Source organism: Psammomys obesus, unplaced genomic scaffold (assembly GCF_907164565.1).
Source record: "Psammomys obesus unplaced genomic scaffold, mPsaObe1.curated_primary_1811, whole genome shotgun sequence".
Lineage (NCBI taxonomy): Eukaryota > Metazoa > Chordata > Mammalia > Rodentia > Muridae > Psammomys > Psammomys obesus.
The window spans coordinates 6,783,774-6,797,599 of NW_026596095.1; the positions used below are offsets into that span (position 1 = coordinate 6,783,774).

Consider the following 13,826-nt stretch of genomic DNA (forward strand, 5'->3'; position numbering starts at 1 on the left):
AAATATATCTGGGCACAGGGTCTTTTCTGAGACTGACACTCAACCAAAATTTTTATTATTAAACCTACAAAACAAAAAGTAGTTTATTATATAATTCAGAGTTTAAAAAAATGTGGTACAGGCTTCTTTTAAGAGAAAATGTGTTATAGATTGCAATATATTTGAGAGTTCTGCTCTTGGCTGTGTGTGCATGCTAGCTGTAGTCATGACTCTTTCATTGATACATACAGTTCTTTTATGACTCATAATAGAGACTTTATCTGTCAGGAATATGATGCTGTCAAATCCCAAGGTAACTTGCTAGGCTTTCTGCTTGTTTTTCTCTGTGAGGAGGGATTGGACTTGCAGTTCTCTGTCTTTCTTGCTGGGTGCAGATACATTGGCTCATATGTAACAACCAAGCTTGCTAAACTTTCCTCAAATGGCAAGTCCACAGTCATGACTTCAAAGCTAAACTTCTCTCAAGTGGCTAGTCCATAGTCATGAGTTCGAAGTCCACCTTCTGCAGATTGGGAACCTTGGAGTCAGCATACTGTCCATTTCCTGTGTATGCTGCCCAGCCTGCAGTGTCATCTTAGAGTGGGTCACTCTCAGGATATACAGGAAGTCAGAATTCTTTGTAATACAAATATTGTTACTGAGGTTGACATTCCTGACAGGTAAACTATAACACTTGCTGAGTATTAACTGTTTCAGATTCCTTTTTGAAGTGGAGTAGGATAAGTCTCCATTTATAAAATCAATGGCCACATTCAGGGTCTACTAGGCCTTATCAATTTGCTTCAGCAATTACACCACATCTGTTACAGAGAGTCCAGCCAGGGCTATACTCTCTGTAAGCTTGCAATAGCTTACATTCATCCTGTGGGAACCATCTAATCTTAGCAAGGGGCAGAGCTGCTGAAGCCAAGGGAGATTTGATGGGAACCACTACCATCTCTTCGCATCCCACCTACACACTGGACATGAGGTGCTACTAGAGAAACTGTCCCAGTAATGTCTCTGATATTTGCATGTAGACTACCCAGCTGTGATAGCTATTTCAGATCTTACTGCACAGAACAGAGATACAGTTGAGGATTACTTAACTGACAAGTGTAACAATTTCAATTATGTGTTTGGAGAGAAGGAGAATGCTCACTGACAGGGTCAGTGTCTCTGATGGTCTACTGGGACCCAGATGTTAGTCAGGCTCCATTTTACCTTTAACATAGGTCCCTACTTTGTGTCTCCAGGTATCAATGTCAATAAAGATCATGTGCCTAATAGTCCTTGAAATGTCTGATTATCCCTATTTCCCTTGTGCACAGTTGCTTGGGTAAATGGCCTTCATTCCCTATGGAGAACCAGGGTAATTATTGTAGTATATGTAGGATATTGCAGAGTTCTACGTAGGAGCATGGTGTCGCTCTTGTTCAGCAGATTTAAACCTGGAAATTGATTCATGGATCACAGAGATGGCTCAGTGGTTAATGGCACTCACCATTGAAACCTGACAACTTGGGTTCAGTTTCCAGGCCCCACATAGCCAAGGAGGAGACTGCCTCCTGCAAGTTACCCTCTGACCTCTGTACATGGGCCCCTCACCTAGCTGCTTTCCAAAAATAAGTATAATAATATTTTAATTGGATCTTGTTTGAGACCAGCCAAAAGACTGCAACTTGCAGTCAGAGTGATTACTCTGTCCCTTTGTTTTTTTCATAATCCATGAACAATATCCCTTGTGGATACCTTACACTTTTTAAAGACTTCATTGACATACCCTACAGTAGGGGACTGGAGAGATGGCCCAGAGGTTAAGAGCCCTGGCTGTTCTTCCTGAGGACCCGGGTTCAATTCCCAACACCAACATGGCAGATAACAACTGTCTGCAAATCTAATACCAGAGGATCTACCACCCTCCCACAAACTTACATGCAGGCAAAACACCAATGCACATAAAATAAAAATGACTTAAACACATAAAATAAAAATGACTTAAAAATTAAAAAAAAATACCCTGCAGTTTCAGATTTTTACTATGGCTGGAGTGAATCTTTATTATCTGAACCACAATAAAAAAAGCTCATCACATTCTTTTTTAGCATAATTTACAGTGTAAACATTCTGTTCTTACTTCATTTTTTGGAAAGAAAGGAAGGAAGGAGGGAAGGAAGGAAGGAACGAAGGAACGAAGGAAGAAGGCAAAATAGGAAAGAAAAATCAAAACAAAACTTTTTATATTTTTATGGTTATGAGATCATATCTTATTTCTTGGTTTCTACCAAAACTCACTCTCCTAACATATGCATGCAGCTATTATCTGAGGGTGAAGACAAACATACTGTATTTGTCTTTTGGTGCCTGGGCTCTCCTACTTAATATAGCTGTCTGTTGATGGCATTGTGGCTTTGTCTGTTTCCTTGCACAGGGATGCATAAACCTCTCCATGGTGGAATATAGAATCCTTTGAGCATAGGTCTAGGAGCTGAATACTGGGTCGTGGTGTCGTCCTTTTTCTTACTAGCTTGATTTTAATTACACTGTCTTTTCTACATTTGTCCCTAAACAAATGTAGAAATGTGTTAATGTTCTAATTATTTACTAATTTCATTAAACAAATCTGTTCATTAAAACTTTTATAGTCATTTCTTGGATTATATGTTAAATATTTAGTTTTCATTAATCAACTGATATAAAATACCATTACTCAAAATACTGTTTCTTACAGATAATTTGTGGTAAAAGCCTTTCTACAGATGGAATGACTCTTAGTACTTTGAAAGAAAATGGCTACAAAGCTGCTTTCATTGGAATAGGTGAGTGGCTTGTTTCTAAATATTTTTTTATGTAACTTTTTGTGATTTTTTTTTTCCTGATAGTATCTGGTAGAATAAATACTTTTAGACATTTTCCTGAGGGAAACTGTATCTTCCATGGATGGGCCCACTGTAATGACTAGACACACATGTATCCTGTGTTTACTTGCATGGTTACACTACTTCATGTGTATCGAAATCAGGCTTTGGTAAGAGCTATTTCTCCTCTAGGCCTCTCTTTGCACTGGGAACACCATAGGTAGGTTGTAAGGTGAAGAATGCCCTCCGTGTGCTGTCAGTCTGGAGGAATGCTGTAGCTTTCTTTTGATGGCAATACCTTTGATTTAATAACGAAATACAAGGTGGCATTATTCCGCAGTCATTTTATGAAGTCTCCAAATCTTTTCAGAAGTACTCATTCAGTGTAAACATTGAATGTAAATGAAAGTAAAATATTGAATTTTCAAACAATTTTCCTCCACTTCTTATTCACTGAGAGACCAGAAACAAATGATTGATTAAATTTCATCCTTGTTTCAAGAAGTTTTCCATATTCCATATTGTACTCTGGAAAATTCTGAGTTGTGAACTGAGCATATTAAATTGTTAGTTTTTCTAGTCAGCCCCACCCTTCTGTGCTTCAGCCCATCTCCTTCGCAGTCGACAATCTGTGAATACCTGAGTATTAAGTCTGCGCAGAGGCAAACTTCCCTTATATCTTTGGGTCATTGCATGTGTGGCAGTGCTCATATGGTATAAAGGTCGAGGCCTCATTGTGTTTGTCAAGTGCAATCACTATTAATGATTCTTTACTCAAGAGATTTTGCTCATTTGAATGACACTAATTACTTTACCTAGAGCACTGGTACCATATCCAAGTTTGTATTTAGATTATTTAGATAAAAATAAATCACAGAGAAGGGAGTAAAGCTGCCATCATCCTGTAGTATCGGACTTCTTTTCAGAACTTGTAAGTACCATTGTCATCAATATTTTTCTATATCGTTTTCATTGACTATTGTGACCAGTCAGTATACTATTACTGGGAAAGGGGGAAGATCTGATATTCTTCCTAGGTTTTCCTTTCAAACAGATTTTTTATTTAGACCTGCTTTTCAACTTCATAGTTTTACTGAAAGTAAAGAGATAGCATAAAGACCTGTAAAGTATAGTCTATGATCCCAGAAATATTGGATCTATAAGAGCTTTTGCTGCTTTCTGCCTCTTTACGGTCACAAATTCTTGGTCCATGACAAGTGGAAGATTTGTAGAAGAATAGTGTCTTTTGATGATATCAAGTAACATTAACATTCACCACTGAGTTTCCCAGGTGTGCTTTCTATCACCAAAAACAAACAAACAAAAAGAAAAAGAAAAGAAGAAAGCCCCATAAAGTGCCTCAGACATAGACGGGCCTCTAAAAATTATTTAAGTTTATTGAAAATAAGTTAACAATTTACCACAATAAAGTCTAGAACATTTTAAAGTGTTAGTGATTTTTATGCATTCCAGAACAAGTAAAACCCATGATGTTTCAATTTCACTTGTCATACGGTTGGTATTACAATCATAACGGAGTGAGCCAGTAGGAAGAGCTGCATTCACAGTGCTGGAATTGCCCTTTCCCACTGTCACATTACTGGCACTCCAGGCTTTATCTGAAATATAATCCAATCTGTAAACTTTTGATGTGACCATGGAGGTGGGTGATTAGCATTTTGTTTTGTTTTGTTTTTGTTTTTTTATTCATAATTTTTTATTGTTTATTATTATTAGTTACATTTTATTAACTCTGTATCCCAGCTGTATCCCGCTCCCTTATTCCCTTCCAATCCTACCCTCCCTTCCTCATCTCCTCCCGCCCCTTTCCAAGTCCACTGGTTGGGGAGGACCTCCTCCCCTTTCATCTGGCCCTGTTTTATCAGGTATCTTCAGGGCTGGCTGCAAAATCCTCCTCCATGGCCTAGCAGAACTGTTCCTCCCTTGGAGCTCAGGAGGTCAAAGAGCCAGTCACTGAGTTCCTGTCAGAGATAGTCCCTGTTCCCCTTACCATGGAAAACCAATTGGTTACTGAACTACCACGGGCTTCGTCCAAGTAAAGGTTCTAAGTTATATCCATACATGGTCCTTCGTTGGAGAAACAGTTTCGGGAAAAACCCCTGTGCCCAGATATATTTGGTCCTTGTGGAAAACCAAGTTAACTTTAAGAAAAGAAAAGAAACAAACAAACAACAAACAAAAAACAGCAACAGCAAACTCCAAAAATTCCAACAGCAAAACAAGTAGCCACTAATCATGGAAAATCAATTTTATAGGAAAGGTAAAAATAAATGAGCAAATGTCATTGTTCAAGATTATAAAGCTTTTCTATTTTTTAATTTATTTTATTTTATTTTATTTTTTTTAATTTTATTTTTCTTTTTAGTTACATTTTGTTAACTCTGTGTCCCAGCTGTATCCCGCTCCCTCATTCCCTCCCCAACCCCACACTCCCTCCCTGGTCTCCTCCCTGCCCCTTTCCAAGTCCACTGATTGGGGAGGACCTCCTCCCCTTTCATTTGACCCTGTTTTATCAGGTATCTTCAGGGCTGGCTGCAAAGTCCTCCTCTGTGGCCTAACCTAGAACCAAGATTGAAAGCCAGCATGTTCTAAGGACACCTGCCTGCACTGTGACATCACACTTAAGGCCGTTGAACATGATATAATCTTGAAAAATTAGATTTCATGCTTAGTTTCACCAATTTGTTACCACCAATTGCGTTATTTTGTTTCATTCAGTTACTAAAAGAGAAGAATATTTTATAATGTGAAGATTACCAAGTATTGCAACAGCCGAGGAAGAGATAATTACAATTAAGAAAATCCATTGAGAAACTGTGGTATTAAATTTGCTGTTCTGTGGCCTTTACTTAACTCTCTTGTGCCTTCTAACAGCCAGAATTCTTCTCTGCAAAAGTTATTCTTAATTAGTTTCTTAATCAGGAATTTCTAAATTGTAGATAATCATGTATGCTTTCTATTTATTTAGAAGAAAATGCAATAAACTTTTAGACCACCCACTTTACTTCTGCCTCCCAGATAAAAACTGGTTAAATACTCAGTATCCACAATTATGAATACATTATTTAAAATAATAAACCTGATTTAATTGTAGGCAAAAGGCATGGATAGGTTGCTGCGAATATTACTTTTTTTTTAATTTGTAATATTGTTTAATCTAGTATCACTTGTAAGTACTCTCATATAATTGTGAGATGGCTCCCAAGAATTTGAAAATGAGGGAAAAGGAATTCCAGCTGAGAGTTCATTAAATCATCTGTTAATGAGTTCATGAAAAGCCCCAGAGGGGATAAAAGAGATGTAGGGCAATTATTCTTTGATCATATTAACATATCTATAGAAAGCACATATTAATCTTCAAAAGCAGGTGGTAGGATGGCCACCTTATGAAAATCGGAGAAAGTAATACAGATTCTCAGAAAACTTTTCATAGTGTTCCTTTAGAAACACTCACATGAGTCAGCCTTGTGTGGTTTAGCCTACATCCTGGGATTGCCAAGGAAGTTAATTATTTTTTCAATTTTTCAGTCGCATTTTTATGCATTTCGTGGGCATGTCTGTACATGTGTGAACACCTGTGAAGGCTAGGTTTTCTGAGGGTCAGAAGGTTCTTTCCACCCTATAAGTATCGAATGTAGATCATCAGGCTTGACTCAAGTGCCCTTACCTGCTCATCTTTGTTGCTGGCTCCAGATAAATTTGTTTTGAAGATGGCAAAATCTCCTTGTAACTGATTCCAAGTTCACACAGTTGGTGTTGATTCTTATATTTTGAGTGTCAGAGTCAAAGATCATGAGTAACCCTTGTCCTCATGATGTTCTTCTCTATTTAGCGCCATTGTGTGTTCTCAAGTGATTGCCTCACACACATTGTCACTCACTTTAGACACTAAAGGTCAGAAGGACTGTCATCGGACTGCGATAGCTTTGTGAATGTAACCTTTTAAAGTTACCATTTGCAGACCTTACCCACTATTTCATATCTAGTCATCTTTCTAAGAGGGTATTTCCCCAGTATTCTGTGTATATACTTTTCTTTACTAAGAAAACCCTTCAATCTCTTTCTTGATGCTAATATCAATACTTCAATAATTTTCCTGTCATGGAAGACATCCTTCGTGAGAGTCTCATGCTGATCCACTCAAGCAAATGTTTTTCCATATTCATACATAATGAAATACTCCATTATATTTATAGAAAGAAATTCAGACTCCATTTTATTACTTTTGGTTACATGTGCTTATCTATTTTCTACTAAAACCTTATCTATTTTCTACTAAAAACTTACGAATAGGGTTTTACTTCATTTTGATACTTAACATTTTCATCATACTCTTCTTACAATGCATCAAAAATAATTTTGAGAGCTGAAATTTTTGAGACAACTTAGAGAAAAAGAAGACGTAAGAATGTTATAATTTCCTGATAAGGTTTGAGATATTACCATTTAACTATTTAAAGTTCACTCATTTTCCTTTTCCTCTCTGTTTTTGTTTCTCTCTTTCTCTCCCCTCCCTCCATTTTCCTCCCTCTCAAATTCAAAGACAAGTTTATTGGATCTGATTTTTATGTAATTGCTTTATCTATTCCTTATCATGGCATCTAGAATTACACTATTATTCTATTTGTTTTTAATATTTGGGGTTAAATTTTAAGGTGGGTTTATGTACTTGTAGAGGTTTAGTTAATCATTCTATTTTACATAAGAAAATTGTTTTAAGAGCTGGTAAATTTGATCAGTGGATAAGGGCAATGTGATAACTTGAGTTTCCTGGGCCCCACATAATGAAAAAAGAAAATAAATTCACACAAACAGTTCTATTACCTACAAACATATGTGCTCCCTTATAAAAAATAAATTTAAAAAATTGAAGTTAAAAGGAAAAACATTTTTATGATATCGGCTTTACTTGTGGGCGGAAACTTTTAAATATTGCCCATGGTAAACATATATTCACTTGGTCATTAATTAATTAAAATAAATGTTTCCTCTAAAATAGTCTCTTATGTTATTTTATTTAAAGTAATGAAAAATATAGATAATATTTTCCTTCTTTTAGATTTATTTAATCACTTTACATCCTAATCGTAACCCTCTCCATTCTCTTCTCCAGGTTTCAACCTCCTTTTTTTTCTTCCCCATATCCCCCTCTTACCCTCAGAAAAAGAGATTCCTTCCCCCCAACTCACCTACACATCCCAACACATCGTGCCACATTGGACCTGAGAGCAAACTCTACCACAGTGTCCTGGCAAGGCAGCCCCACCAGGCGGAAGTGATCACAAAAACAGGCAAGAGAGTCCATGTCAGATACAGCCCTCACCCCACTCCGTTTGCTAGGAACACGCATGAATACCAAGCTGTCCATCTTGCACACATATGTGGAGGGCCTAGGGCCAGTATATGCATAGTCCTTGGGTGGTTTTTCAATTTCCAAAAAGCCTCCTTGCGCTCAGGTTAGTAGGCTCTGTTGGTCTTCTTTTGGATACCCTGTTGGGTCCTTCTATCCTTCCTCCCTCTCTTCCACAAGGTTCCCTGTTCTCAGCCCATGGGCTATGTTTGGCTGTGAGTCTCAGCATCTGTTTTGAGCCACTGATGGGTGGAGCCTCTCAACATACAGCTAGGCTAGGCTAGGCTCCTGTATGAAGGCATAGCAGAATGTTCTTAATAGCATCAGTGGTTGGCTCTCTCCCATGGTGTGGTCAAGCATTAATTGGGCAGTCCCTTTATCTTTATCCCTGTCCATCTTGTAGGCAGGAAAAATTTTGGGTCAAAGTTTTTGTAGGTGGTTTGATGTTCGCCCCCTCTACTTGGAGCCCTTCTTGGTTAGAAGGTGGCCTCCATGTCCCCCTGCTTGTAGGGGTCTCCGCTAGAGTCACCCCCAAATCCTCCTAGGAGCCTACCCTGTCCGTAGACCTGTAGCCTGTCGCAGAGATGCCCCAGGTCATGGTTTTTCTTTTCCCCTCTGTCTTTTTCCCCCATCCCCAGTGTTCCCCACATCAGATCCCAACCCTTTTCCCTCTGCACTCCCTCACCCATCCTGTTCCCTCTCCTCGACATTTTTATCATCTTTACATGATAAAAATATTTAATATTTTCCCCGAATAGAGATAGGGATTTCTGTTACATTAATCCAAGTATGTTTTATAAGGGATACATTTTTCTTACAGTAGTTCCTTACTAAAGAGGGAGAAAATGATGTTTTAATTATCTAAGAATTAATTTTCTTCTACTCTTTCCAGTGTCTTAATGAATTATTATTATAAATCAATTGATAAGATTAGAGTATCATGGAAGTAAGTAACTTTTTTCCCACTTACTAGGATACTGGTTGCATTTTGAAGAGAACATGACTATTTGAATCTTGGAGGGTAACTTACTGATTATGTATTGTGAGCGCAATTAGCATCAGCTAGTGCTGCTCTGGCCTAACACCTCAGACTATATGGTGCTAGCAGCACACATAAATGTTCTTACTGTCTAGAAACTGGAAGGGTGAGATCATGTGTGAACATATTGGGGTTCTGGTGGGGGCCCCTTCCTGGCTTTCAGGTGGTTATGAGCTTGTGTAGCTTTTCCTTGGTTTGTCTAAATGTTCTCTTTTTAAGAAACATCTTTTTGTTGTTGTTGTTGTTAAATACATTTTAATTTCAAACCAGAAGACTCTAAATTTATGATTACCTAAAGTGAATCCAAATCCAAACACCCTCTTCCTCAATATAAACTTCAATTTAACAACCTCAATATATGGATTTTAATGGGACAAAAGCATGTATTCTCTGAAATAGGCTGTGATTATTTTTTGTAAATATAGTCATTATTTTGTAAATACAGTTGATATGAGCTGTCCTCTAGAAATCTCATGCTGATGTTGGAGGGTGACAAAGATATTAAAGAAGTCACTGAAGCAGTATGTGTTGTCCCTGAAACATTAAGAACACTAGTTTACAACTCCAGTTCAGTGAATCTGCCTGTGAAGAATTCCAGGCTTCATTGAATGTCTGTGAAGTATGCATAGCGATTTTCAGATTGAAGCTACAAACTGTGCTACTCCATAGCTATTCTCTCACTAAAAGAAGCACTGTTACACTTATTTTAGATTTTGCTAATTATTATTATGTAAGATTTGGGAAAATAAAGAGCAACATTGTATATAAAATGAAGAGTGAGAGGCAAAAAAAAAAAAAAAACCCTATAGAACTGGCAAGTGATTGATGCCAATTGAAGGAAAGTGAATTTTATTTCAGGTGTGTTTTGTTTCTTTATGCCATGTTTCTGTAATGTAGAAATATGAAACTTCAGGGTAATTTCTGTTATTAATTATTACCTGTAAAATTAGGCTACACTGTCTTTAATTAACAAGATAAAATTTGCTATTAAATTTTATTATACAAACACACCTTTTGTTTTAAGTGCCTTGTAACCATATTTTCTAAGGCAAGACACTTTCTTAAGAGTTGTTCCTTGAAGCAGATGCTGAGACTCATAGCCAAACTTTGGGCAGAGTTCAGGGAATCTTATGAAAGAAGGGGAGATGAAAGACCTGGAAGGGACAGGAGTTCCTCAAGGAGAGCAACAGAACCCCCCAAACAAACAAACAAACAAACAAACAAACAAAAACTGGGCCCAGGGGTCTTTTCTGAGTCTGGTACTCCAACCAAGGACCATGCATGTAGATATCCTAGAACCTCTGCACAGATGTAGCTCATGGCAGCTCAGTGTCCAAGTGGGTGTCCAAGTAAAGGGAAGAGGGACTGTCTGTGACATGAACTTAGTGGCTGGCTTTTTGATCACCTCTCCCTGAGGGGGAAGCAGCCTTGCCAGGCCACAGAGGAAGACAGTGCAGCCACTCCTGTTGAGACATGATAGACTCGGATGAGAGGATCTCCCTTATCAGTACAATTGGAGCATAGGAGGAGAAGAGAGAAGGAGGGTGGGATTGGGAGAGCATGAGGGAGGGGGGCTACAGCTGGGATACAAGGTGAATATATTGTAATAAATTAAAAAAATATATAAATGAAAAGAAGAAAGAAAGAGAAAAATTAATTAATTAATTTTAAAAGAGAGAGAGTGATGCCCCTGGCACACAGAGTTCAAAGTGGCAACCTGTAGAGGCCCTATAAGAAGCACTGAGTTAGTGCAGTCCTGAGTGAATGTGTACTGTTGACATGGGCGTGGCTGGGTCCAGGACACTAGCCTCAGACCTATAGGGAATGGCGAAGCCTTCCCCTAAGGGAGGCTCAGAATATTGGCGAAGTCCTTCATGTGGTTCGGGTGTAAATGACGATAATGTATACTGAAAGCAATCCACAGTAGCCTTCTCCCTCTTGACAGTATTGTCCTGTAGACCGCTGGTTTACAGAGACTGCTCACACTAAGACCATCTGAATCTATCTCCTTGATCTAGGAATGGTGTACCATAAGCTCTGCTTCTTTTTTTCTTTACCCGCATGTAATAATGCTGCCTCCTTGTTTAGCTATATATGATAAAGCCTCTTCTCGGTTCAAGGACGTTGAACACATCAAGCTTCTCTGATCATGTAATTTCTTTCAGAGAACTATCCCGCTCAATCTCAGGTTATTTGTATATGTTTGTCTTTTTGTTTTCTTACCTCATTGCCTCAGTAAGATCCGTCCCCTGAGCAATGTTGAATGCAATATAATTAAAATTTATATCAAATTAAATTTACTCCAGATCTTGTTTCTAAATTGTGCAAGGAACAGCCAGTATAATTGTGTTCTCAGTTCAACAGACAAAAAACAATTTTTATATACATAATATTAATAATAACAGTTGTACACATTTATGAAATTCTCATAGATTAAATGAAAAATATTATATGCAAAAATACGAAAGGAATCCTGATGTGTGTTTTCATGCTCTGATCAGCCATGCAATGCCACCTGGTGTGCAGATGGGAGGAGCACTGCACTTCAGAGGCTCTGTTCACACCCTGCCCACCACAGCGACATTCCCGTGACAGGGACTTAGCAGATGTTCACTCTGCTTGTGTGAATGAGATCAACTGTGGATCCAACTTTCAATTCATGAAGTTAATTTTGAAGAGTAAAACATTGATATTTGGGTAATGATTCAAAATCATGCCTGTGTCTCAGTAATTTATAGGAATAAAGTCATATTTAAGGAGGAGTTGCTTCATTGGGTACTCAAGTTTCTCCTGTGTGTTTTTATATTTTCTTTTATTTCATACAAAACTTTACATGACAGTTTCTTTTTCTTTTTCTTTTTTTTTTTTTTTCTGGAGACAGAGTTTGTAGCCTTGGCTACCCTGGACTCGTAGACCAGGCTGGCTTCAACAAAGAGAGTGCCACTTGCCTTTGCCTCCCTGAGTGCTGGGATTAAAGGCATGCATCACCACACCTAGCTCTCTCTAATTCTTAATGATTGTATTTTATCTATAGGATGATTATTGCTAAAATATAATATTTCAAAGTAAATAATATGTAATCATTTTTTACCTTAGTCTTTTTACTTTTCAATATATTAAAAGCATCTCTTTTTACATAGCAGAACATAAAGCCATAGATTTCTTTTAAAAGAGTTAATATGTTTTTAGAAAAATGATAAAATGCCTTTAGTGCAAATAAAGGGTTTTGTATAAGTAAATACAATATATTCATTGGCTGCATTTTTTGACTGTGTTCTGGCCATACATTCTTTTTAAATTCTCACAATATAGTTGATAGATATTTGACCTATTACCAGTGTGTGTGTGTGGGGGGGGTGTTAAATAACTTTTTGAAGTAACAGAATATATCTTTGAATAAAGGTCCCTCTGACACACTGTGAACCCAACTAATAATACACTAAATTATCATAGCTTATTTAATGTTGTTTAAAAGTTCAACTCTGTCCTCTCTTTAACAAGAAAAGTTTAAAATTAATTCTTTAATAATTGGACTAGTCTGACATGTTGTCCTATGCTCGTAGTCCCTGCATTTGGGAGTTGGAAGAAGACAAGTTGGAAGAAGACAAGTTGGAAGCAGGCACTAACCCCAGTCATAAAGAGAGTTTCAATCAACCCTGGGGTGCAAAATCAGACACTCTCTCAAAAAAGATAACAAAAGCCTTCTGGACACAATAAATCCACTGCATTCCCACAAGTTCAAGTGAGCAATATTCAAGTAGGGATGAGGAGTTCATGAGCCACCCACCCAACCATTACAGAAGAGCTATTGGCAGTTGATTGCTGCTAGGGGAGGAAATGCCCATTTTATTCAGAGGCTTGGTCACTGGCAGGTACTCCATGACTCTATAATCATGAGCATAGGGGCTGCACTAACTGAATTCAGTGGTGTATAATATAAAACATATCTTGAAACTGAGAGGCTAATGTGGGCATGGAGGGAGGAGTAAAAAAGTGAATAGGGAGGAGAATATAATAATAATAATAATAATAATATTAATAATAATAACAATAACAATAATATAAACATTTCATACATGAAATTGTCAAAGAATAAAAATTAAAATAAAATGCAAAAGAAATCCATTTTTAAAAGTCTTAATTGAAGAAGATTTAAATAATCCCTTGTATCCTTCCTGATCACCATGGACTAAAGCTGGACCTCAACAACAACAGAAAAAAGCAAAAAGTATATACACACACGGAAACTGAACAACTCGCTACTAACTGACAGTTGAGTCAGGGAAGAAATAAAGAAAGAAATTAAAGTCTTCCTAGAATTCAATGAAAATGAAGGCACAACATACCCAAACTTGTGGGACACAATGAAAGCAGGTGCTAAGAGGAAAGTTCATAGCACTAAGTGCCTTCAAGAAGATATTAGAAACATCTCATTCAAGCAACTTAATGGCTCACCTAAAAGCCCTAGGGGGAAAAGAAGAAGATGAAGAAGAAGAAGAAGAAGAAGAGAAGAAGAAGAAGAAGAAGAAGAAGAAGAAGAAGAAGAAGAAGAAGAAGAAGAAGAAGAAGAAGAAGAAGA

The 13,826-nt window shown here is 37.5% G+C and overlaps 1 protein-coding gene across 1 annotated transcript in view; it reads left to right on the forward strand.

The window, feature by feature from the left end:
* Window positions 1-13,826, forward strand: part of Dpyd (dihydropyrimidine dehydrogenase) — an 844,213-nt gene that overhangs the window by 202,497 nt on the left and 627,890 nt on the right. Inside the window, 2 exon segments of the mRNA XM_055628041.1 lie at window positions 2,656-2,700; window positions 2,702-2,798. Of these exon segments, the coding sequence (XP_055484016.1) occupies window positions 2,656-2,700; window positions 2,702-2,798 (142 nt within the window).